This window comes from Stegodyphus dumicola, chromosome 6 (assembly GCF_044657685.1).
Source record: "Stegodyphus dumicola isolate Sdum_Otavi_A_Nest chromosome 6, ASM4465768v1".
Taxonomy (NCBI): Eukaryota; Metazoa; Arthropoda; class Arachnida; order Araneae; family Eresidae; genus Stegodyphus; species Stegodyphus dumicola.
This window is the reverse complement of record NC_140773.1, coordinates 137,140,763-137,168,414: the sequence shown is the minus strand read 5'-3', so window position 1 is coordinate 137,168,414 and position 27,652 is coordinate 137,140,763. Positions and strand designations below refer to the sequence as shown.

Genomic DNA, 27,652 nt, shown 5'->3' with positions numbered 1-27,652 from the left:
TGATGGCATTGTTAGACACATAATTACGTAATGGCATTGCTATGCATAGTGCCCACACAAACAGCATGCATAGTACACACACTAAGAACATGCACGGTTACACTCACGAAGAGCAGCTTTACAGGCCAGTGAGTTGGTATATAGTGGGATACAATGCAGGTGGCAGTAGCACACAGAGCATTCGATCAGTGAAAATATTTACATATAATTGCATAGTGGTACCTTATTAGGGCAGGTTTCTTATACAGTACGAGGTTACAAGTACACATACATTACAATGCTCTAACATTGTGAATACATTAGAATTACTCATGTATTGCAATTACAATTACGATTACACAATAATACGATTACAATACAATTATAATTGCAATACATTATGATACAATTACAATACAATTATAATTGCAATACATTATGATACAATTACAATACAATTATAATTGCAATACATTACGATACAATTACAATACATTGCATTTACAGTTACGATTACAATTACCTGTATGTTACTTGTACAGGTAGCACTACAGTTATATAATACGCAGTTACAATACACATACACCGCTGTTACTTTGTAATTATACATTGTATGTACAGTGCTATTACTCATATATTACATTTGCACGTATCGTAGATATTATATAGATGACTTACATAGTACATAAACAGCATTGCACATTACGGCATTACTACATTATAGTTATAGTTTACTGCTTTGAAATTATGCATTACGACATTGCTATATTTCAGTTACACAATTCGAAGCCGCTATATTGAAAGTTTTACACTGTACATGGACAACTTTATCCTGAAGTGCCTTTTGTGGAAAGTATCATATTGCTAATAATTGCAGAGATGTAGAAGACATGGGGACTGGTTTAACCTAGTAAGGTGTACAGAGGTCTGTACCTAGATCGAAAAGTTTGACCTTGATCATTGATAGCTTTTTTATCATATGCCTCTGTTTGATTACGTATTTACAGAACGCTTGTGTGTTGATGGTTGTGATCGGAATGTGATAATCATTGGTGATGGGGCAGGTGGAGACGTAATGCTCCGAGGTGCCGGTGTCACCGCATACACATTGATCGGTGTCAGTCGTCCCACGTTCTGCAAAGTACGCTGGGAAAGGTCCGTGTCCGGAGATGTAGCGGGCCAGATTTGGATTTGAGATTTTGATTAATTCGTATCTACATACGTGAAGTAATAATGAGTTCTCCGGCCGGTGCTACCAGCGTCCCGTTCTTCATGCCATTTTCAGATATCCTTCAGTTTTAGTTCTCGTTTCAGATGAGAATGTGGCCATGAAAGCACTGACTACCAATAAGTATTTGGACACCTATGCAAATGACGATATCTGCGGTCCCAAGGTACGCCACGGACTCCGCCGGTATATATCGTGTAGGAAACAGCATCGGCTTTAGTCGCATGCAAGATGCCTCGCAGTTCGGAGCTCTCTGATTTCGAGAAAGGTATAATTATCGGGTATCACAAATGTGGCCGATCCTTAAGGGACATATCTAGCGATCTGAAGTACCCAATATCGACAGTGGCCATGTGATTAAGAAGTGGAAGGTGAGGGGTGATTGTCGGAATGTGCCCCGATTCGGCAGACCAACGAAACTGAGGGATAAAGACCGACGAGTGCTGTTCAGAGAAATTCGGAAGAACCGCACCCAACCGATAGCCCTCATCCGCGAGGAGTTTCAATAGGCATCCGGGAGTATTGTTTCAATGAATACCATCCGTAAGGAAGCACATCTGCTTGGTTTTCATGGTCGTGATGCTGCCCATAAGCCTTTGATCACAAAGTCCAACCGCGCTGCTCGGTTAATGTGGTGCAAAGCACATCGAAATTGGACCGTAGATCAGTGGAAACGGGTTCTTTGGAGTGACGAATCAAGGTTCACCCTTTACCGTTCGGATGGCAGGGTCTGGGTCTGGCGTCTACCTGGAGAACGTCTCCTGCCAGAATGCATTGTGTCAACAGTCAAGTTCGGCGAAGGTGGAATTATGGTCTGGGGGTGTTTCTCCTGGTATGGGCTGGGACCCTTGGTCCCCATTCATGGTAAGCTCAACTCCGATGCCTACTGCACTATTTTGGATGACAATGTGCTTCCTACGTTGTGGCAGTTTTACGGGTTGGACCCCTGTTACTTTCAGGACGACAATGCCAGTTGTCATGTTTCGACGTTAACCAAGGCCTGGTATGGTGCCAATGGAGTTCATCGAATGGACTGGCCTGCCCAGAGTCCAGACCTGAACCCTATCGAGAACCTCTGGGACGAGTTGCATCGCCGAATTCAGGGGAGCACTACCCTTGCAAAATCGGTGAAGGAACTTCTATGTCTTCTCCAAGCCGAGTGGAAGAAAATACCACTAGCTGTCATACAAAGACTTGTGGAAAGTATGCCCCGGAGGGTCCACGCTGTAAATACCTCTCGTGGAGGCTCTACCAACTATTGATTTTGAATAAAGTTAGTTTTTATTTTCTATCACAGGTGTCCAAATACTTATTGGTAGTCAGTGAGGTTTATACTGGTGGCGTCTATATTGTTTGCGGCCTCTTTTGCGAGGAGATCGGCTGCTTCTTTACCTACATTGCCTATGTATGCTTTGGTTCACATAAGCTTTGTATGTAGATGGTAAAATTGTCGGAGATCAGCCTGTATGGAGGAAATAATCAGCGAGGTGCGCGTTGGGTTGAATATAGACTGCAGGGTAGACTAGCTGCCGTATTTTATTAAGGCTTAGATTATTTCCGTGAATATATTTGAGGGCTTGTTGAATTGTCGTTGTCTCGCTCTGGAACACGCTATTTTGAATATTTACGTGGCCTTTCCAAGAGGTCGTGGAGACATTGTTGTTGTACACTATGTAGGCGCAACCTACTCGTCCATCGAGCTTTGAGCCATCCGCGTAAATTATTTGGGATGCTGTGGTGGTATTTACCTCGTCTTTGGGGGAGACTTTGACTCCTATGCTCACCATTGCAGGCAAAAAAAAAAAAGGATGCATAGGGAAGAAAAACGTCAAGACCGACCCCAGCCACTGGGGAGAAAACAGCGTGTGCGAATTGCCAGTATAAGGGGACATGGAGCCAGTTTTGCACGAAAGGTATGATGAAATACCGATCAGCAAAACACAAAGATAAGTGAATTTTCAATAAAACCTGTCTGTTTGTAAAATTACATGTTAATCTTTTTAATACAAAGTTACATGTGAAAGTGAATTGCCTCGGTGGAGGACTAAAATTAGTTTAGATTTATTTGGCGAAAGCACAAAACTATAATGTATTGTAGAAATGTAATGTTAATGCAAATGTAATGTTAATGCAATTAAATGTAATGTTAATTCGGCAAACAAAACTTGAACGGGTAGTTCAGGTTTTGTTTGTCGAAAGACTATTTATGTTAACAAGCCAAATGTTCTGGCCTGATACAAGCAGCTTCGTATTAGTACTTGTTAATGAAAATGTGTTTTAGGTTCGCTCTTTTGGCAAGAGGAAAAAAGTCAAGTAAAATTTTTTTCTATCATTTTATTCTCTAGTATGATAAGAGTATGTGATTTTAAAATGTGAAAATATCTATTGTGTTAAAGGTAAATGATACTCTAAATGCATGTCTAAATTCCAAAGAAATTAGAGAATAATTATGTAGTACGAAAAGTCTCGAAATATGGTTAAGAGTTAATGTATTTAAAAGTGAATGTACTTAAAAGTTAATGTAAGCTAAAGAAAATTCTGGATTTAGAAAATTTTAGCCAAATCAAATCATGCATTTTCTTGGGAAAGCTTACATGTGTTTAAAGTCCGAATGTGGGGAAAAATTTACTATTGCATGAATGTGTTTTGTAGGGCTCTCTGCTAACACTCCAGTTAATTTTCATGTTTATTAGCTCCTGGAGAATTAAGAATTTGATTTAGTGTCTTAAAATGTTGTTATGTGTGTTTAGGTGGAGAGTTTGCTCACTTTACCATTAGCATTTGCAACACATATTGTTGAGAGCCAAAAGGGGATTAAGCTAAAACTAAGCATGAATGTGGATGAATACTTGTGTCTCTTAAAAACCGCAATGTTTGGTAAACTTAAGAAAATTACATTAAAGTCTAAAGAGTTAGAAACTGGATAAAAGGTTCAATGCTTGTAAAAATAAAGTGTTATTTATTATGTGATAGAAACATGTATTCATAGTCATTCCTTCCAGGGGACTGAAAGAACAAGACTGAGTACCCTAATGAGCAAGAACGATGGATTCTACAGCGGAAAAAATACATGAAAACGAGTTATTTATGTTGTAATTAAATTAAAGTTTAATTCTTGTATGTAAACGAGGCTCAGGGCTGTTCTATCTAGAATTTAACAGTTTGTAACAGGTCTTAAAGGACTTTTATCCAAGTCTGCTAAATTCTGGCATCGGCAACTGTAGGGATTTATATTTATTTTAACTAACAATTTAAAAATTAAGTTCAAACTTTCCTTTAAGCCTTCATTCCCCTAATTGTTAGTGTCAGAATAGTTAAATGTTGTAGCGCGGGTAAAGGAATGCAAATTTCTACTTTGTAGAAAGTATTTAAAAGACGAGTTTCGGTAGGAGAAAGAGAGAGAGGATCTAGTCGCAAACTCTGCCGTAGGTACGCTTGCTTATTGCTGGTTCAAGTGGCTTAATTGCATTTAGTTGCTGCGACTAGCTTCGAAGGGGGTTTAAGTTAGGGATCTCGCTGAACTCTGTAGTCTAGTTCTATCGTTTGTTAATATCTTAAAATTTTTAGTTTAGTTACTTGATTTTCAGGCGAAACGGGCTGGCTCAAGGCCAAGCATATAGCTAGTTGGCCTTGGCTGGCTGCGTTTTCGTGGTTTTCCCCATGTGTAATGTGGATACGAGACCTCCACGGGGCAGCCCTCCCTTTCCGTGTAGTGCCCAAGGGCGGAGCACGTAATAAGAAGAAAGAAACAGGGGCGAAGTTTGTTAGCGTCGAGTTGACGCATTGTAAATTTTCGAAGATTTAATAAAGGGTACTTTAACCCTTCTCCTGTGTAGTTTCCTGCTACTCCAGTTGCAGACAGAAGTTCATCTACTGGACTCTAGACAAAGTATAATTAAGTATATAGAACGAATGAAAGTTTGCAAATAACTTATATAAAATTAGAATATTACCGAATCTATTTTAATTACTTTTGGGGTAACGATAAAATCTACATTAAACATCGCTTTGAATTCGAAACAAACATGTTAGACTACTTCAGAAGTATTTTACCAAATTTTAAATGATCGTCTATTAATAAAGACTATTGTAACATATTTTCTTGAAGCAAATAGAGAATTTCGAATACAAGTGATTCGTTCTCCTCCCCAAGGTTACTTTCTATTTTGCCTATCTTTATATTTTCATTGTCTTTTAAAGAATTGTTATGCAAGTAATAGCTTATCACTGTTTCGATAAATGCTTGATAAGAGAGCAATTTAATAATTTGGCTGATTTGGGCATACTCCAAATGCGCGAAAAAAAAATTTCTTCCTCCGTTTCCTGCCGGGGAACTACAGGGTTACAATTTTACTTTTAGAAGCCAATTGTAGCCAAGAGGGAAATAAAAATAAAGAAATAGAATTACATGTCACAAGAATAAGTTAAGATTATCTATCTAACAAGCAGGCTAATTACTTGAATAACAGTAAAACATGCGAAAGCTAACAAAGAAAATAAAAGGTATTAGTAAACATACATATTAGCATTACAAGCATCTTTCATTAATTACAATATTAAAGCAAAGAGTATTATAATAATATCATAAATTAAATAATTATATAGCATACCAATTATATTTTTTATAAATTAAATTAATAATGGTCATGATGTCTGAACTAGACTGAAAAATTTAATATAGTTCACTGGCGGGAAAAAGATTATTCGGTACGACACTGTGTTAAAGTGTGCTAGAAGTATTTTTTGTTAATTAAAGTAATCATGTAAATGTTTTCAGAAATTAACAGCTAGATTAAAAAAAAAAAAAAACTTAGCATGAAATCTATTATAGCAATATTATTATGTGTTTGGGACACTGACGTTAAATTATTACGACAGGAAGATTTTTCTAGAAGAGTGTGTGTGTGTGATTATGGCAAAGCCTCGAGGGCTATCTGCCTAAGAGGAGGGATGCCTTCGTGGAGGACTTTCGAAGGGAAACTGGCTCGTATACACGTTACACATGGGGAAAACCACGAAAGCGCCCATGCAGCCGGCCCGTTCACGGGATTCGAACCTCGGACCGAACTACCAGTGTTCAGCGACTTTACCGCTCGGCCGCTGGTGGGCTTATCTAGAAGAAAAGAATTAGATAAACAGTACTGCAAATTAATATAATTAATCAGTCCTCTAAATAAATACAAGCTTATTTTTTTAACCAAAACCTAGAAATTGGGGTGCAAAAGTTTGTGTAATATATTTGGAAATATCTGAACATATCATTAATTAGAAACGTATAACTAAATTAAAAACTAGCTAATTAATAGAAACATTAAGCTTAATTTCATTCAATCTAAATCAAACAATCGATCAGGAGCTCCGCATAACTGAAGTTTTATTGCTATTTTACGTAGATTTGCGTTTAAAATAAAAATTGCATTTGTTGAACAAGTGAATAATGTACTGATAGGCAACATGAATTAAAATACGGTGGTTAAAAATATGACTACTTTTCAGAAGGTATGCATAGTTGCTATAGCTAGAGAAATTGAATGATTATAGAAAACTCATAAGTTAAAAGCTAGTGTGAAAATAAAATTCCGGAATAAACGTGTTAAGAAAATTAGATGGAGAAATAATCCTTAATTTATTGATATCTATATAAACTCTATGCTTTAAGATAAAGTTACATTTAGTTTTCACCGAGGTATCAACCACAGAAATCGAGTTAATCTCCAATCAATTAATAATCGAGTTAAGGTGTTAAAAACATCTTTTGCTAATTAGAGTTATGACGTAAGAATTTATAAAAATTATCATTTAAATATAAAATGGCATAAATACAATAAAAAATGTATAAATTCTACATACATAGAAATTTGAATACAATGCGACAATATATTAAAAAGGAATGGATTAAAAGAGAACTGAAAATCTCAAAATATGAATATAAGGGAGTTCGAATTTTTTTCTGTCAATTATGAAAATTCTGCAGATGCTCATAATTATCAATTTATTAATTAAATGTGTATTAGAAATTAAATGTCTGACAAAGTACATCAGGTAGAGCAACTGGAAAACAGAATAAATATTTAAACGTTTCTAGTATTAAAATATGGAATTTGTAAGAAAGTTAAATAACTTTAAAATAACTTCAATGATTAAAATTGGAAAGCTTAATAAGGCATATCTTGCAATAATATTAATGTGAATCCACTTTTTAGGTTTAATAAAGTAAATTTTTTTAATTAAATTAGAACTGCTTACTTAAAATGGTAAATTTGAAAGTTAAAACCAATCTGCTATCTAAGAAGATTTGTTAATATTTATCTAGAGAAGAAACTTATTTAAGGTACGCTACAAATCCGATATTTGATAGGTTGATTATGTATCAATTTTGTGTAGGGCATTAATCTATCAATTTTATTATTCAAAGGCCAACCAGCGGCCGAGCGGTAAAGTCGCTGAACACTGGTAGTTCGGTCCGAGATTCGAATCCCGCGAACGGGCTGGCTACATGGGTGTTTTCGTGGTTTTCCCCATGTGTAACGTGTATACGAGCCAGTTTTCCTTCGGAAGTTCTCCACGAAGGCATCCCTCCCCTTAGGCAGATAGCCCTAGTGTGCTTTGCCATAATTAAATACACCACAACACCACACCACATTATTATTCAAAACTGATATATAAATGTATCAGCAGTTAAAATCCACAACTTAGAAAGTTTTTAATTCTTTCAGAGAATAAAAATAATTTGGATCATTATTCTTTTAAGCATCATAAAACTTTAAAATGAGTGTAAAAGAAATTCATTTTTACTTTAGCACATGCCAGATTTTAAAATAATATTTGTTTTGTATGCACAATTTTTACAATATCTGTTAAAAGAAATAGCGGATTGAAGTCTTAATAAAATGTCCCATTAGTGGCGATAAATGACTTTTTGTAGCACCCTTCTTCTTAGAAAGAGGGAATATGAAAACATCGCGCAGTTCGTGGATTAGATAAGAATGGGGTCTTCAATTAAATTTCGCCCAGTTCATATCCTACCACTGATTTTATAGGCGTTGAACTGTTCTACATCGGAACTAATAGGTCAAAAAAATGTTATTCGAAACTATATTAAGTATTTTTTTAATTCCAAGAGGTAAGAAAATCAATTTCGCTTCTGTATTCAGAGATAATTATGTCTTAATAATAATAAACTTACCATGAATGAAGTTAGAAGGTTTTTTTTTAATTTTTTTTAATTTTATTTATTTATTTATTTATTTATTTATTGAGATGGTTCGTTCTTACGTACTCTAGTGTATCAGTACCAACTACTGCCTTAAGAATCATGAAATAAACGCTATTGTTTACCTCATGTTATTTAAATTAGTATAACTAAGTCTACTTCTTGTTAATATAACTGAGATTCACTTTTTTCAAGCAAAGAAAATCTAACAATTCAAGCAAAATCTTTTATTTCTTTTAGATGAATGATCAACTTGGACGTCTCATAATGTCTTCTAGTCTCACGTAATGATATTAACCTGATTCTAATTCAAAATGCGTAAAAGCTTTATTTGGCATACAATCTTCAGTTCTGAAAATTTCAAACCTTCATTCGTGTATCTGGCACTTCGTTTTAATGTTTTGGGCTAATTACTCATATCTCTGATAAGCAACTTAGAGCTGAGATTACTGTGACTTTACAAAAGTTTGATTTATTTTTATATTTTAATTTTTAGAGTTTGGATGATATCATATGTATTTTACAAATACATTAGGCGGAGCCTAATGCAATCACTTTTGCCCACGACTATTTTGGTAACGGTAGGTACGAATGCACGAAATTGAATCGAAGATCCTCCCCCTCCCCATTCTTACCTAATAGACGAACTGCGCGACTTTTTCCTGCCACCTCTTTCTAAGAACTTGAATTCCCAAGAAGATTGGGTGCTACAAAAAGTCATTTATCGCCACTAATGGGGCATTTTATTGAGACTGCAAACCTTTATTTTTGTTTATCAATATTGTAAAAAATTGAGCATACGAAACATATATTAATTTAAAGTCTGTCGTGTGCTAAAGTAAAAATGAATTTCTTTTACACTCATTTTAAAGTTTTATGATGCTTAAAAGAATGATGAACCAGATCTTTTTTATTCTCTGTAAGAATTAAAAACTTTCCAAATTGTAGATTTTAGTCGCTGATATATACATATCAGTTTTGAATAATAAAATGATAGATTAAAGCCCTACACAAAACTGATACATAATCAACCTATTAAATATGGGATTTGTAGCGTACCTTAAATAAGTTTCTTGTCTAGATAAATATTAACAGATCTTGTTAGATAGCAGATTGGTTTTAACTTTCAGATTTACCATTTTAGGTAAACAGTTCTAATTTAATTTAAACAATTCCCTTTATTAAATCTAAAAATTGGATTTCTTAAGTGGTTCTAAATTCACACTAATATTATTGCAATATATTGCCGTATTAAGCTTTTTATTTTTAGTCATTGAAGTTTTTTAAGGTTATTTAACTTATTAAAATACGGACTAAGTTATTAAAATACGGACTTTGTAAAAAAGTCCGTATTTTAATACTAGAAACGTTTAAATATTTAGTCTGTTTTCCAGTTACTCTACCTGATGTACTTTGGCATACATTTAATTTCTAATAAACATTTAATTAATACATTGATAATTATGAGCGTCTGCAGAACTTTCATAATTAACAAAAAAAATTTGAACTCCCTTATATTCATATCATGGGATTTTGAGTTCCTTTTTATCCATTCCTTTTTCACATATTGTTGCACAGTATTCAACTTTTCATGTATTTAGAATTTATATATTTTGTATTGTATTTATCCAGTTTATATTTAAATGATAATTTTTACAAATTCTTGCATCGTAACTCTAATTAAGAGAATATATTTCTAACACCTTTTGGTAAAGCTTAATCTTCAGCATGCAGCTTATTTTCTAACCTAGTTTCAGGCTGAATTATTTGTAAAATTAATTATTTGAAATTATTTGTTAACGAAGATGGTCGTTAAATCATGCTAATAATATTTCTAACTGTTGTAATTTATAAATGCAACAAGTTCATGTGATTTATAATAGAATTTAATTATAAATTTTTTCAGCAGTATTGAAATTAATAGCAGATATTGATAATGTTATACATTTAGATTACAATGATTTAGATTCCCATTGCCTTCTCCGCTGATGCTTTTATGCTACATTCATAATATTTCATAATGGCATACAGATAAGTTTAACTCATTCACCAAACATGTAAATCTCTAATTCAGCCCACTTTTGTTCTGACGTGCGCTGTTATCTTCTATTTTCTTTAATATATTGTTCATCTTAATTTCAAAAGGTCTTATGATCAAGCGGAGAGTCACTAAACATAGGTAGTTCGACCCGAGTTTCTAATCCCAGAAATCCCCCAGCTTTATCTTTTTTTGTACTTATTTACTGTGTAAAAATGTATCGCAAAAATTTCAGTTCATGAAGCAAAAATATTTTTTAAAATTTATTCTTTAAAAATGTTGCAAAAATTTTCACCTTAGCATATCTTTTTACAAATCTCTTTAATATGAAAAAATAAGGAAAGAAATTAACTCGGATTTGATTATTGATACGTCGATCCAAATTATATGTAACCTTTACCAAAAGCACAGAGTTTATATGGATATCAATAAATTAAGGATTATTCTCCATCTAAATTTTTTAACATTTTTATTGCAGAATTTTCTTTTCACACTGTAGCGCTTAACTTTATGAGTTTTCTATAGTCATTCAATTTCTGTAGCTATGGTAACTTAGAATACCTTCTGACAAGTGGTTATATTACTAACCACTATATTTTAATTCTTGTTGACTATCTAATTCTTGTATATTATCCACTTCTTTTACAAGTGCAAATATTTATTTTGTACGCAAATTTACGTAAAATAGCAATAAAACTTTAGTTATGTGGAGCTTCTGATCGATTGCTTGTTTTAGATTGAATGAAATTAAGCTTAATGTTTCTATTAATTAGCTTGTTTTTAATTTAGTCATACGTTTCTAATTAATTATATGTTCAGATATTTCCAAGTACATTACACAAACGTTTGCACCCCAATTTCTAGGTTTTGGTTAAAAAAATAAACTTTTATTTATTGAGAGGCCTTATTGATTATATTAATTTGCAGTACTGTTTATCTAATTCTTTTCTTCTAGATAAATTTTAGAAAAAACTTCTTAGAATAATGATTTAAATTTATTTACAGTTTATATGTCAGTGTTCCAAACGCATAGTAATGTTATAATAGATTTCATGCTAAGCTTTTTTTAAATTTAACTATTAATTTCTGTAAACATTTACATGATTACTTTAATTAACGAAAAGTATTTCTAGCACACTTTAACACACTTTGATTGGGTATAATCTTTTGTACGTCAGTGAACTATATTAAATTTTCCAGTTTAGTTCAGACATCTTGACTATTATTGATGCAATTTATAAAAAATATGATTGGTATGCTTTATAATTATTTAATTTACGATATTATTATAATACTCTTAGCTCTAATATTGTAATCAATGAAAGATGTTTGTAATGCTAATATGTATATTTTACCGATACCTTTTATTTTCTGTATTAGCTCTCCCATTTATTACTATTATTCAAGTAATTAGCCTGCCTGTAAGATATTCTTTACTTGTTCTTCTGATTGTTGATATGTTATTCTCTTTCTTTATTTTTATTTTCCTCTTGACTACAATTGGCTTCAAAAAGTTAAATTGTAACCCTGTAGGCAGTGGGGGAAAGGAATTTTGATTCGCGCGGTTGGACTATAGCAGGACGGGGGAGGGGGCAGGATTTTCATTCGCGCAATTGGAGCCCATCCTTGGTAACATTAAAACATTAAACGACAAAAAAATATCTTTCAAAACGGTAGGGTACGAACTGCGAGAAATTTGATCGAAGATCCCTCCCCCCCTTATCTAATCCACGAACTGCGCGACGTTTCCTGGCACCTCTTTCTTCACCAAGAAGATTGGGTGCTACAAAAAGTCATTTATCGCCATTAATGGGACATTTTATTGAGACTGCAAGCCTCTATTTTCCTTTTTCAATATTGTAAAAATTGTGCATATAAAACAAATACTAATTTAATGTCTGACGTGTGCTTAAAGTAAAAATGAATTTCTTTTACACTCATTTTAAAGTTTTATGATGGTTAAAAGAATGATGAGCCAGGTCTTTTTTATTCTCTGTAAGAATTAAAAACTTTCCAAGTTGTAGATTTTAGTCGCTGATATATATATATATATATAATTCATTATTCAAAACTGATACATATATATTATGAATTAATAATGAAATTGATAGATTAATGACATACACAACACTAATACATAATCAACGTATCAAATATCGGATTTGTAAAGCACCTTAAATAAGTTTCTTGCCTAGATAAATATTAACAAATATTCTTAGGTAGCAGAATGGTTTTTAACTTTAAAATTTACCATTTTCGGTAAACATTTCTAATTTAATTTAAACAATTCTCCTTATTAAATCTAAAAATTGGTTTTCTTAAGTGGTTCTAAATTCACATTAATATTATTGCAATATATGCCTTATTAAGCTTTCCATTTTTAATCATCGAAGTTATTTTAAAGTTATTTAACTTTCTTACAAATTCCATATTTTAATACTAGAAACGTTTAAATATTTATTCTGTTTTTCAGTTACTCTACCTGATGTACTTTGGCATACATTTAATTTCTAATGCACATTTAATTCATAAATTGATAATTATGTGCGTCTGCAGAATTTTCATAATTAACAACAACAAAAAAAAAAAAAAAAAAAAAAAAAAAAAAAAAAAAAAAAAAAAAAAACCCGAACTTTCTTATATTTACATCTTGGGATTTTCAGTTTCCTTTTAATCCATTCCTCTTTCACATATTGTTGGACTGTATTCAAGTTTTCATGTATGTAGAATTTATATATTTTGTATTGTATTTATGACAATTTATATTTAAGTGATAATTTTTACAAATTCTTGCATCGCAACTCTAGTTAATAGAAGATGTTTCTAACACCTTGGACAAGCTTAATCTTCAGCTGGCAGTTTATTTTCTAACCTAGTTTCAGACTGAATTATTTGTAAAATTAATTATTTGAAATTATTTGTTAACAAAGAGGTCGTTATATAACGCTAATGATATGTCTTACTGTTGCAATTTATAATGTAACAAGTTCATGTGATTTATAATAGAATTTAATTACAAATTTTTTAGCAGTATTGAAATTAATAGCAGATGGATTGCAATAATTAACTTACAATTTTTGGGTAACATGAAACACGTCTTAGGAATTCTAATCGTGAAATCATTCCATACCTGCGCTTGTTAAGTAAATCCTCGATTCTTTCCTTCCTTGTTTGCGTAATTCCTGTTTGTTATTTTTTTATGCTGCTTCACACTATTTATTGCAGCGCATATATCTATCTGAATTTGACGAATTACATCTGTGAAGACAAATATATTAGGATGGGAATGATAAAAATTCGCTCTGAATTTTGAATGAAATGCTTCACATGCATTTGTTGTTCTTTCCGATGAAATATCAGCGCAAGCCCAAAATACCGGGGGAAATTTTGCATCCTCATCTAGGTAGTTCTTGGTTATGTAATCAGTAAAGCGTGTGATGTTTGCATCCCGTGGTTGCTCTGACATCAGATCTTCAACGGAGCTATCCGAAACTTCAGTAGCATCCAAAAACGGTAATCCGAATACCAGTTGAAGCTATCTTCCAATTTCTGAATTACCATTCCTATATTGTTGTTGCAATCCGCACTGCTGAAGTTTTCGTCACCAAGCTTAAGTCAAGTGGAATCTACATCCTGTAGATTCCACTTGTAGTAATAGAACACCTGTAGTAATAGAACATTCAGGCCACATTTTTCTCACAGCTTCATGTATTGCATATTCAATATCTGCCACCACAATTTCTGGCTGAAAATTCAAATGCAATTTAGAACAGAGTTCTTTTAGTTTTTGAAACATAGTTTCGTATATTGCCGTAGACTTTCCTAGTGGCAAAAAAATACAAGCGGGATATAATGCCCATTTTCCACTGTATGAAACGTAAACATCTGAAAGAAAAATTTGGGGCAAAATGTGAAAGTGCCATCAACAAAAAACTTTTTTTTGTCACATAAGATCCTTGAAATTTGAATTTGTTGAAAAAGAGTGTTTCTCATCAATTAATTCATTTCTTACTTCACGACAAGGCAAAAATACATAAAACTCAAAACATCTGTATTAAAAATTACGAAATAAATCTTAAACACTTATTTCCTCGAATAAATTCCAGAAGGGATTAAGCATGACTTAATTCGCAATAATAATAAAACTAGGCGTTATCTTTGTTGTTGCCGAAGCTTAGTTTCTCTACATTGGCAACAAATCCACTATTCATTTATAAAAAATATATTTCTTTATTTTTATTTTTCTCTTGGCTACAATTGGCTTCGAAAAATAAAATTGTAACCCTATAGGCAAGTGGGGAAAGAAATTTTGATTGGCTCAGTTGGACTATAGCAGGACGAGAGGAGGATTTTCATTCGCGCAGTTGGAGTACACCCTTTCAAATCAGCAATGAAATTTAACTAATAAATATATCATGAAACATGCAAATAAAATGCTTACTTAGAATGTTTGATTGGAAAATACAAAAATTTGTTTATAATGTCAGAAATTTAATTATAATATTTATAATTTGTTCATAAGATCTTTAACGTAGCAGTTAATTTATTTTCTGTTTATAACATTTCTGGAAATTATTTACTGGTGTTATACCTTTAGTCTTAATACTTAGAGAGCATCCCACACTTACTGGAAGAATCCATGCAAATATGAAATTTAAAATTAAGCAACAAGCAGCCGTAGTTTAACGTAAAGGTTTTTAAGGTTTTTTTTTTTTTTTCGGGGGGGGGGGAGGCTCTTATGCCTGCTTATCCTCAAAATCCACAGAGTTATTCAAAATCTAAGCCAAACTAAGGTTGCTTTTCTGTCTAATTTAAAATATTTCAACAAAATTGAAAACAAGCTGTTTGGTGATATAATCCCTTACTTAGCCCCATTTTTCTGACAATTTTCATAATCTATTTTGATCTTATTCGACGATTTCATCCCTTACTGACAACTTTACTTCAGTTAAAAAATAAGTTATTTGATAATATTTTGATAATATTAGCCGAATTATCGATAATAAGTATTTTCCAAATTTTCATCTACAAAATTCGATAATGATATCCGCATGATAAAATTCACCTTGATCACATTAAGAAATATCTATTACATTCAATTTTTGAACCTTCGAAAAGAGGTTATTATATTCAGTTTCGAAAAACTCGCTTCTGACATGAGGAAGGATTGCTGCCAGTCATTGATAAATAATATCTCTAATTTATCTTCGAAAATAAAAAAGGGCTTTGCCTAGTGCAGCATAAGTTAGTAACTAAAACGTTGTTTTATCTGAACACCTTAATAGTTTTGCGGCTACTGATATATTTTGCAGCAACTACTACTTTATACTACAAGTGTCATGAATAAATAAATTTCTAATACTCTCCAAACAGATCAAAATACAAACTGTTTAACTCTTGCGCACACTATCGCCAACACTAAAATAGTTATACTGAAGTTTTGTACCAATGTACTATAGCAATTGCAAGTCTTTGCATTGAGGGTGTATCAAGAAAGATGGTTGCAAATAGTATAAAGGGTGACATAGCAGGGCAACAGTAACAATTTTCGCAACACAATGCATAGTGAAATATGAAATGGGAAAGCAAAAATGCAGTAAGTACGAAATACGTGTGAAAAATAAAAGTCGTTTTAATCGCGAATTTTTAATTCAAATAAATGACCCCCTATAATTATAAACGACGACATCGCAAGGAGGACTGAATTACTGACGTATACTTTGGAAGCTCCATTTGAGGCAAACTATTTTGAGTCCGACCACACATTATGCTGGGGAAATTGCTGCTTTTGCATGTTCTATCCCCTCTTTCTTCTTTAATATATTTTTTCATTTTATACCAATTTACGTCAAAAAAATATCTGAAAGCTTTCAGATTTTTATATTACGTCCAAAGGGGGCGTTTTTTTAACGTTTCGTGTGTTACCTTTATTTATTAAATGTCATTTTCTTCGCACTTAAACCATAAAATTCAAAAGAGCATATCTTCCCGATTCATAGTCTCGCGCGCTGGATATATATATATATATATATATATACGAGGGCCATCCAGGAAGTAGATTACGTTTCCGTTTGTGTCCGCTAGGGGCGGGGCTAGCGCGGCCATCTTGGGGTCAGAGCGTTGCGCAGCTCAGTCTGCATCTAGCCGTGCTAGTGAGAGGTTCGTGCTGTGCTCCGTTCAGATACTGTGACGGTTTGAAATGTCTGCGTTAATTGAAAATCCCGCGAGCTGCGAGGTGCGCTCAGTAATAAGGTTTCTGACTGCAAAAAACTGTAAACCGATAGAAATCTATCGGCAGCTTCGTGAAGTGTATGGGGACAACATTATCACTGAAGGTGGAGTGCGTCAGTGGGTCATAAGATTTCAAAATGGCCGAACCAATGTTCACGACGAAGATCGAAGTGGGAGACCCAGCATAGTGACCGCCGAACTTCTCGAAAAAGTCGATGCTAAAGTCCGTGAAAATCGAAATTTCACAATAACGGAACTTTCTTTGAGTTTTCCACAAATTTCGCGAAGTTTGTTGCACGAAATCATCAGCGAAAAGCTTGGTTACCACAAGTTTTGTGCAAGATGGATTCCAAAAATCTTGACAGAGGACCACAAAAATCAGCGAATGGCTGCAGCGTTGAACTTTTTGGACGCTTACCATAAGGATGGTGACTCTTTACTCGATCGCATCGTTACTGGTGACGAAACATGGGTGAAACATGTGAACTGTGAAACGAAATTGCAATCAATGCAGTGGGGGCACACAAGTTCTCCCCAAAAACCCAAGAAATGCATGCAAACAATGTCGGCAAGGAAGATGATGGCGACTGTTTTTTGGGACAGAAAAGGTGTAATTTTGGTGGACTTCCTGGAAAGAGGCACTACAATAAACTCTCAAAGGTATTGCCAAACTCACAAAAACTCAGAAGAGCAATTCAAAACAAGCGCAGAGGAATGTTGAGCTCTAAGATCTTGTTGATTCACGACAACGCCCGGCCCCACACGGCAAATGTCACTCGTAAAGTTCTTGAATCTTTTAAGTGGGAGTTGTTTCCTCATCCGCCGTACAGTCCCGACCTGGCACCGAGCGACTTCCACCTATTCCCAGCAATGAAGAAGTGGCTGGCTATGCAGCGTTTTGATGACGACGCACAGCTGCAAGAAGAGGTAACGAAGTGGTTGAAGGCGCAGGCGGCCGAATTTTTCGACGAAGGAATTTCCAAGCTCGTACATCGCTACGATAAATGCCTTAATTTGTATGGTGACTATGTAGAAAAGTAGTATTTGAGTGTGGCTTTCACCTGTATATAATAAAATTTGTTTCCTATACTTTGTTTATTTTTTTATTCCAAAACGTAATCTACTTTCTGGATAGCCCTCGTATATATATATATATTTCGTACAGTGTTTCCATTGCTCGCTTTGAAATCGTTGAGTTTCTTAATCAAAAACTCATAAATACTTTACAAAATATGAAATCGATAATAAAACAAATTTCAAATTTCAGATTTGGGCTTCCAGATTCTCATATTCGCGTGGAGACGTACGGTATTCAAAATTTGATGGCTCTAGGTACAATTGTTTTATCGCAATGCGAGAAACATGCATACATTTATGCAGATTCTTCATTATTTAATTTCTTCAAATATAATACAGGGCTCTAATAGTTGGTAACAACAATTTAAGAAGTGATTCGCCGTTTATAGTGAATCAAGGCAAAATGCCAAAACTAAATTAATAGCCCTCCTGGACTAACGTACTCCTGGACTTTGGGCTGAAAAACTAAAGCGAAAAGCATTCAAAAAGCAAAGACGATGCTTAAAAAAAAAAAAAAAAAAAAAAAAAAAAACCTTAAATTACTTATGAGTTAAATATTAGGATATAAATCATTACAGTAACAAATCTCCTTCTATATCACAAAACTATTCAGAAGAAGTTAAGATGCTAAGAAGGAAGCATACTGGAGAAGTTAACTTAAGGTATTTTCTCCCTCCTTTCCGATGCCTTCATGGTATAATTGGAAGCATACTTGACGCGTGTTCGAGAGATCCACGGTTCGAGTCTCGGCAAGGGCACTGCATATTTTTTACATCTCCTCTTTCAGAATAACCTAATGATGCTACAGCAGCGTACGAACTAAAATTCGTACCTCCAGTGGAACGATGTTTGCGACATCAGGGTACCTGGGCAGAGATCCTACCCCTTGTAGAAAGGTTGGGAATTTCGAATGATGAAAGGTAATAACCTAAAAAGTACATTATAATTTTTTAATTAATTAATTAATAGATCATTTTAAAATAATAAAGTAAAGCATTACTCCAAGTTAAATCGAATAGGACAAAGCTCAGAGCCGTCGAACTGGTAATCAAGTGAAATATGTAGCTATGAGAAAAAAATATTAGAAGGCAGTGCAAAACAATTAACACTCTGAATCCATTAAGAATTACAGCAGTTACTTATGCTATAGCATAATAAATACAAGTTCAAGAGACACTTAAATGATTACCAAGATCCTTATTAAAATAGGATTAGGTACATATTGTATAAACAGACAGGATCAGTATGAGTATATTAGTATTTGTGCAAGATACAAAAGATGTCTTCATACATCGAAAATACATTGAGTTATCTATACAAATATTGGTAGAATATACAAGTAATAAGTATTTAACAGCACTGACAAAAGGGCATATACATATAAAATTCATGCAAACATAGCCTGAAATAGCCTATTAATTATTGTGCCCTGCACCAAAGATATCCTCAGATATCGAAAAGACAATAAATAATTTATCCATGGAATTGCTGGAAAATTGAATTTCAGGTATTTTTGCAGAAATTGTATTGAGAATGTCAAGAAGGAAAACTTGCTCAAATATTTTACCCAGTTCTTTGAAGAATTTAATAACAATCTAACACACTGAGACCAGAGCCTCCTGAGTTACTGGTATTAGTAACACTTTCTTTAGTAACAGGATTTGACATGGAATTATTAACAGGAGTATTTTTAGTAGCATCTGAATATGATTTACCTTTAGCTGCATGAGCATTTTTCTTGACAGGAATATCATTGTCAAGAACATTTTTGGACACAGGGTTTGCATTAATACTGGATTTTGAATTAACATCAGGTTTATATATATATATAATTATTAAGCACAAGGAATTTAGGACCCCCCACGAAGGACCGAACTGAAACGGTGGGTGCACATTTTCCACATCTCTTGCTTTAAAACTAATGACTCTACAGCCTATCCTCCGAAATCAAACATGAGAGCTTCGATATGCCGTATAGTCGCATTAGAAAACAGTGGCGTAGCTGAGGAAGGAGCAAGGGTTAATGTAGAATTTAATAAATTTATGCAAGAACAGACAGAATCTTTCTGTTCAATATCTAAGGCTAAAATAGTAGGATACAATTCCGTTAGAGCGGCGTCATTTAAAAATGCGCTAACAACCACGCCAAATATCGTGGCTCAGTTTAAGTTTGAAATATCGTGGATCGAGATTTCTAATTTTCGTTTGAAATATCGTCATTCGTTATTTTTTTGCGCAATTTTTTTAATACGATGGATTACAGAATTTGGCAATTACTTAATGACAAAAAAGGCTACCGTAAGATTCATTCAGGACAAAGGAATAATTCATAGCAATAGACTTTGTTCTCAAAATCATCCGATGAAGTTAACTTTTTACTCACAAAGCTCCTTTATGGCGTTGTCACTTACATTCTTGGCTCTGAAAAAAAAAAGGACCGAGAACCAAAGCATTTCTTAAACACTCGCGTCTTTCTTTCCTTAAATGCCGTTCGTTTTATCTATCTGTGGTGTCAGGAAGTGACGTCGATTAAGTTTTGCCAATTTCAGTTAGAAATCATTCATAATACGAGAGTAAATTGAAATAAATACTTGAGGGAGGAATCTGCAAATAGTAGGTTGATATTTTGTAAAAGAAATAAAATCGGTAGAGCCAACAAAATCGTAGAAATAGACGGAAGTCTTTTCACAAAAAGAAAAAATCTGATGTGTACACCACATGACTTCCTTGTACGGAATAATAAATTATACGCATTTTTTCTTCCATTTCATTTACACTTATTGGATTGAATTAAATCTACTTCGCCGACATCGCATAAACCACAATAGAATAAATGCATTCTTTAAAATTCACTCTATTTGTTTACCATAGCGACCCTCTGGCGCTACCTTCACTTAACAGTATTATATTTCGTTCATATTATAACTCAGAATGCAAAAAATTTATATCATTTAAAGAATTATATAATCGTTGCCACATGTTCTATTCAAATACTATAATAAAGCTAGAACGATGTATAAAAGAAATTAAGCAAACAAAGCAAAAAAGAAACAGTTTTTCACAGACTAGTAGTTCTCATTCAATTAATTCAGTTCTCCCTTCGCGACAAAGCAAAAATACATAAAAAGTCAAAATATCTGTATTAAAAATTACGAAGTAAATCTTAAACACTTATTTCCTCGAAAAAATTCTAGAAAGGATTAAGCATGATTTAATTCGTAATAATAAATGAAGGCGTTACCTTTGTTGTTGCGAAGCTAAGTTTCTTTAGATTGGCAACAAATCCACTAGTCTGCTGTTTCAAATGTAAACAAGCAATGGCTGCCATCAAAAACATTATTAGGCTTAGCGGCACTTAAACAACTTTAAAATTGTTGATAATTCTAAAAATATTGCATACAGATTTACTAAAGGCATAAAAACCTTAACCGGAAGATAAGAGCAACATAATTCAATCATTTTTAAAGCAAAAAATGTACAATTTACAAACATATAAGAGTAAAGAAACTGAGACCACTGAGCCGGGTAACAGAGTGGATATATATATAAATATATTTATATACGTTTGGTGCGGCGGATTGCAACCAAAATACGAGATGCACATCTACATGTACTAGCAGTTCTAAATACAAAATTTCAACGTTCTGAGGCTACTCGTTTTTGAGTTATGCGAGATACGTACGTTCGTACAGACGCCACGAAAAATTCTCTTCACAATTCATTTTAAAGCAGTTTTATAATTTTTTTTTGGAGGAAGAAAAGTCTTTTATTCTGTCCTTACGTACAGTTATCACGCAAAAACATCGTTAAATTTCATTCGATAGCGGTCAAAATAGATATTTTCGTTGAAATATGCTGCCTGAAACTTTTTGAGATTACAATACTTTCTTTTTACTTCGTACAATGAAGTAAAAACAACATTGGACATGTTCTTCCGAAACAATGGGTATTCAGGGGTTTATGCCGGGAAAGCAAAGAATGTTTTATTGTCGCCGTTTACGATCGTTGTGCTACAACATTGATGACTGCCATTTAGGAAAACAACGCGGATGGCAGCATTATATTTTCAGTCTGCTGTAAAGAATATAAGAAAGAGAATTTAAGAAATACTAGGTATGAACATTTCACTGTGAATCACAGTTATAATTTTGTAGACCCCGAAACTTGATGCCATACTCAAACTGTGGAGCACTTGTGGGGCAATGCTAAATGGAGAGATAAATGTCAGCGGGGCACTGCTCACTACCATTCAGAGTCATATTTGATAGAATTTATGTGGCGTAAGTTATATTCAAAAACTGAATTTTTTATCTGCAATATTGAATGAAATTTGTAATTTTATGCTACCTGTTCAGGTTGAATTTAGTTGTGTTTTGTTATTTTTTAATTTATGTTCGGAATATCCTTTATGCCACCTGTTTAAATTGAATTTCGTCTTGTTTCGTTATTTTTATTTATGTGTAGAATATTTTAGATAAAAAAATTAAAAAGGAAAATTTACTTTCCTTAGGAATTCAGAAATTAAAAAAAAAATTACTTTTTACAGAACTAGTCTTTTGAACTCTATTATTATTTTATAATTTTATACTTGGCGACCGATTGGTAGCAAAAAAATGTGACGCATTTTTAACTGAACTCCGCTCTAATGGAATAGAACCGATAATAGTTTGTGCAAATTGTGGGTGGCTCCTTGATGAATTGTGGGTGGCATTTAGTCTCCAAAAGTAGCAAATTTAATTCAGAAAATTTTAAATATAGTCAAAGACCTATGCGGTCATTACTTTAATACGAAGTACTTATAACTTTCTGCTCCATCTTTTAATGCCATTTCAAGAAGACGAATTTTTTACAAATTACTATTTTTTTTTTTTTTTTAATTTTTTTTTAAACCTGTATCTTGAATTTTTATTCAGGTATCTTGATACGCGATCTAAATACCTGCCATTATATTTGGAAGAGCTGCGAAATAAATGATTTGTACTTATTTGTAAAATAATGTTTTTAGTATTATTAATATTTTAACAAGTGGAAAAGAAGTATGAAATCAGGTATAAATGAAAATCAGGTATAAATTCAGCATAATCTACCAATGATTTTATAGAAAATATACATACATTTTGATGGACACTGGTATGGGATCATTCTTTTTCAAGGAGAAAAGCTGCCTTCTCCTTGAAGAAGAGTGACTCCATGTAGGTTTCCTTTCGCAATGAGAGATTTTAATAGAAAACAGGCTTAGTTTCTAAAATTAGAAGTTCCGGAACAATTTGGAAACAGTTTGAAAAGTGATAAGTGATTACATTTAAGTGATTCAATGCAAAATGCCGTTTCAAGACTAGTAGTCCTTCTGAGTTAACGCCCTTTTTGGGCTAAAAAATAAGTACCTTGTGCAAAAAAAAAAAAAAAAAAAAAAAAAAAAAAAAAAAAAGGGAGGGACAGTTCTATATATCCCGTTCTACTGGACTGCAGATGCTTAAGTATAAATGAACGAGATAGAATATGGTGATAAGATAAGAATGGTCTGGAAATGAGGCTGCCTTCAATCATTAGTATCAGTAGCACTTTTACTACTTGCTAAAAGTAATGTTGCATTAATAACAAATTTTCCTCTTTTAATCTCAACTGAATTCGAAAGCAAGGTACCGGAGGGCTACGGTTGGAATTTAAATTTCTATCAGAAATACCGGATAAACGATCCAAGCTCCAGTGGACTAGATTGAATTTTGCTTAATGTTTTAAGAAATATGTTAATTATAGTGCTTGAGTATCTTTTCAGGTAACTTTGATTAGGTATATTTCAGTTGTGGTTGTTTCTTGATCAGATATATTTTTATTTATATTTCTAGATATCATTTATTGGGTAAAATGGATAATTTCGTATGTGTTGATTCGTTTGTACAAGGCTTCTCACCGAAGGCGATTTGACCTGTACGATCCTTATGCAGTAAATGATCCTGTAAAGCTTAATTATCTTGTTCCGGATATAGAAAAAGAGCTTGAATCCCCTCTTCCGGAGTCTCATTTGCAACATGTAAGTATTAATATTTTAGGTTTAGCACATTACTACTTTAAAAACTATAAAAAATTATCTCCGATCTTCTTCCTAGTAAATATTTGCGGAGCCATAGAAGCTAATTTTAAAAGAAAAAGGTAAATTCTTTTTTTTTGAGTAGGAAGAAATTGACACTTTATTGAAACAAATAACAGATACTGTAGTAAAACAAATTGCCATAAATTATAAGGTATTTTTTTTTAATCAGCCGCCTTTACTCTAATTTCTTCTTTCTGCAATGCTCACCAGAATGCAAATTAGTTGTTTGAGTATTTAAGTTGAGGGCTTTGAATGTTTTAGAGCTTTTGACAGTCTTACCATTAGTTTTAAGTTATTTTAATTATATTGTTGAAATTATAATTAATAAAATAATTAAATTATATTATTAAAATAAATATTTAACAGTATAAGTTAATTATATTGTTAAATAGTTTTATTTGTAAGCAGAAATGGTGCCTTCTCTTTAACTTAAAGATTTAATTAACACTTCATTTTAAAAATAATAAAATAAAATTATTAATTGAAATTTGAATGACTTCTGTGAGAAATATTTTAATATTACAGAAATTTCCGAAAAAAAATGCTAAAATTTGAATATTGTTGTAACTTAGATCATTTGTTTGAAGTTACCATCAGATTCAGTCTATGAATTTTACCGTGGTCAAAAGAATTAAACGTTATTTTGTATAGTACTTAATTTAGACCAAAGATTGGGAATCCTTTTTCTGGCATCGACCTCTTTTAAAGTAACGATTTTCTTCATCCACCCTCCTACATTTTTTTCTCTAATACGAGCTCGTATAAGCGTACAAATCGTAACACAAATAACTGTACTTAAATACTTAACACTTAGATCAAGAATATGAAGAAAGTTTTGGCACAAGCGGTTTTATATTTCTGTTTTATTATTTTATGTATTATTATTATTATTTTAAACTTGTCAAATGTAAAAAAGTTTCCAGAAACAATACACGAAGGGAATTTTTGTGTATGTTTTCCGTCATATTTATTTTATATGATTTCTTCCTTACTACATGATATAACTTCATATAAATAAACAATGCTTAACTATTTTACAATATTCATTGTTTTGTAATCAATGGGTTTTTCATTATGCCTATGAATTACCAGGGCATATTCAGCTTTGAGATAATTTTTGCAAACATTAAAAACATCGGTTACTTTAGACTTGGCATGAGATTCATTATTTTTCTTTAAAATAACATTGACCACAACACACCATAACAGAAAGAATTTCCTTTCCCCCCCCTCTCTCTTTATTAGCTAATGGCAAAGAGTTTTATATATTTTGAATTATGTCATCCACAAAGCACAATTTTGATTGGTTATTGCTTTCTCATGATAGTTTCATTCTTTTAGAAATGTGGTTTTGGCGACAGTTTTTCATTCATTGCTTTGGATACTGGACTGCTGACTGTTTTCTCTTGAAAATATGAGATTTATTGCTTATTTCATTGTAATTTTTTATATTATGTTTTAATTATATATGATTTTAATTATATAAAAAGTTTTGCACGATTTTTTTAGGAAACAAAATTCTGAACTTCCTTTATACCATTTGAATTCTTAAGATTTTGCAACAGGAAGTTGGTTAATTTATTTATTAGAATAATTGATAATTGTATTAGGGGATTTGCATATTTCATCGTAATTTTTTATATACTAGCAGCTACGCTGCCAGCCTTTTAAATGTACCGTAAAAATACCTGAAGGAAACACCAAACGTTAAATTTAAAAACTGCGCAGAATTTTACTCTGCAGAAAACTTCCGCAAAAAAAATTTTTTTTTTTAAATATATGTAGTAGTTAATAATGTAAAAAATTAACTAACTTTCCGTTGAAGGAAAAAAAAATCATACAAAACTTTTCAATATCTTACAAACAGTGAAATAAACAAAAAATAACATGAAAGAAACTCAAAAAACAAAAAATTCCGCGAAGAATTTTACTCTGCAGAACAACTTTATCAAAAAAAAAAAAAAAAAAAAAAAAAAAGACAATGAAATATGCTAATCTCTTAAAAACAGTGACGTAAGAAATACGATAAAAAATTGTTGCTAAACCCATATTTCTAAAAGAATGAAACTATTCAAAATGATGCGATTTCATCAAAAATCTATCAACAACAATAAGAAAGGAAAATTATTGCCAAAATCACATTTTTTAAGTTGTGAGATGTGAGAAATGTACTCGGAAGCTTCATTTAAAAATTTCTTAAAATTTTTTAAAATATTATCATTTTTCCAAAATTCTTTCTGTAAAAGCAGTCGCAAGGATAAAAGTTTAATGTGTCCAAAAATCAAAGAAAAATAAACTGTACATTTTTAAAAATAAACTTTTTAGAAAAAATCCCGTTGAAAAGGTATTAAGCTTACTTTGTTAAATAAATTCCTATTTGATCGATTAACTGAAACACGAAATTTATTTTAAGTTCGGAAAATAGCTAATTGCCTACGTTTCATGGCGATGTGAAAATGGAGTGTGTAGAGTAAAATCTCACTTTCCTATAGCTCATTATGCCTCAAAATGACGTGATTTCGTCACAAAACATAAAATAAAAAAAATTCGAATTTCGAAAAATCGCTTCGAGGTGCACTGGCTCTTGTCTAGATGCACCTACGTACGAAATTTCGTAGCCGTGGGTCTATTAGCTTACGCGCAACTCGAATGAAAGACACACGCACACACAGACACTTTCTTTTATTATATGTAGAGACTAGCAGCTTCGCTGCCAGCCTTCGTCTGGCTTTTAAATGTACCGGAAAAATGGCTGAAGGGAACACCAAACGTTAAATTTAAAAACTGCATAGAATTTTACTCTGCAGAACAACTACATAAAAAAAAAGTTATTACGTATAACAAAATTACAATGAAGCAATATCCCTTAATACAAACATTATTTATCCTAATAAATAAATTAACCATAATAAATAGTTCATAATAAAATCATTTTTAAAACAAATGCAAAATTATATTTTAATATTTAACAGCCATAAATAATGTTTAAAACATTAGATTAAATTTATAGATATTAATTAAACCAATGACGTTTTAAGTAAGGTGACGTCATTGATTACATAATCCACAACATAAAATAATATAAAATACTATAAACAACAAAATTTTTATTTCAAATAAAAATGCAAAATGATGTTGATTTTTAATATTTAGAAGCGATAAATAATATTTAAAACACGGAATTTATGCATAATAAAACGCATTATATTTTAAATAAAATGACAACTAAGTATCGGTTATCATAAATAACTTATCCAGCAATGGGTTTACCATAAGTCGTATTACTCGCCAAAAGAAAAATTGCCAAAATCCGTGCAACCGTCTACCAAAGTAGCACCAAAAATTACAAAGAAATAAGCTATATCCCTTAATACAACGATTAATTATCCTAATAAAAAAAATTAACCAACTTTCCGTTGAAGAAAAAAAATCATGCAAAACTTTTCAATATGTTACAAACAGTGAAATAAGCAAAAAATAGCATAAAACTAAAAAAAAAAAAATTCCGCGCAGAATTTTACTCTGCAGAACAATTTTATCAAAAGCATCAATAAAAATGTATTATATATATAAAAAAATGGCAATGAAATATACCAATCTCTTAAAAACAGTGACATAAGAAATAGGATGAAAAATTGTTGCCAAACCCACATTTCTAAAAGAATGAAACTATTAAAAATGATTCGATTTTTTCAAAAATCTATCAACAACAATAAGAAAGGAAAATTGTTGGCTGTGATATCTTCGTTCTGAACTGTTGAGTCATTTAATTTACAGTAGTTGTCTTTTGATTAT

The 27,652-nt window shown here is 32.4% G+C and overlaps 1 protein-coding gene across 1 annotated transcript in view; it reads left to right on the top strand.

Moving 5' to 3' along the window:
- Positions 1-8,194: 8,194 nt before the first annotated feature.
- Positions 8,195-27,652, top strand: part of LOC118190066 (uncharacterized) — a 258,700-nt gene continuing 239,242 nt past the window's right edge. Inside the window, exons 1-2 of the mRNA XM_085818915.1 lie at positions 8,195-8,330; positions 23,613-23,797. Of these exons, the coding sequence (XP_085675041.1) occupies positions 8,288-8,330; positions 23,613-23,797 (228 nt within the window). The 5' untranslated portion in view covers positions 8,195-8,287. The remainder of the gene's footprint in view (positions 8,331-23,612; positions 23,798-27,652) is intronic.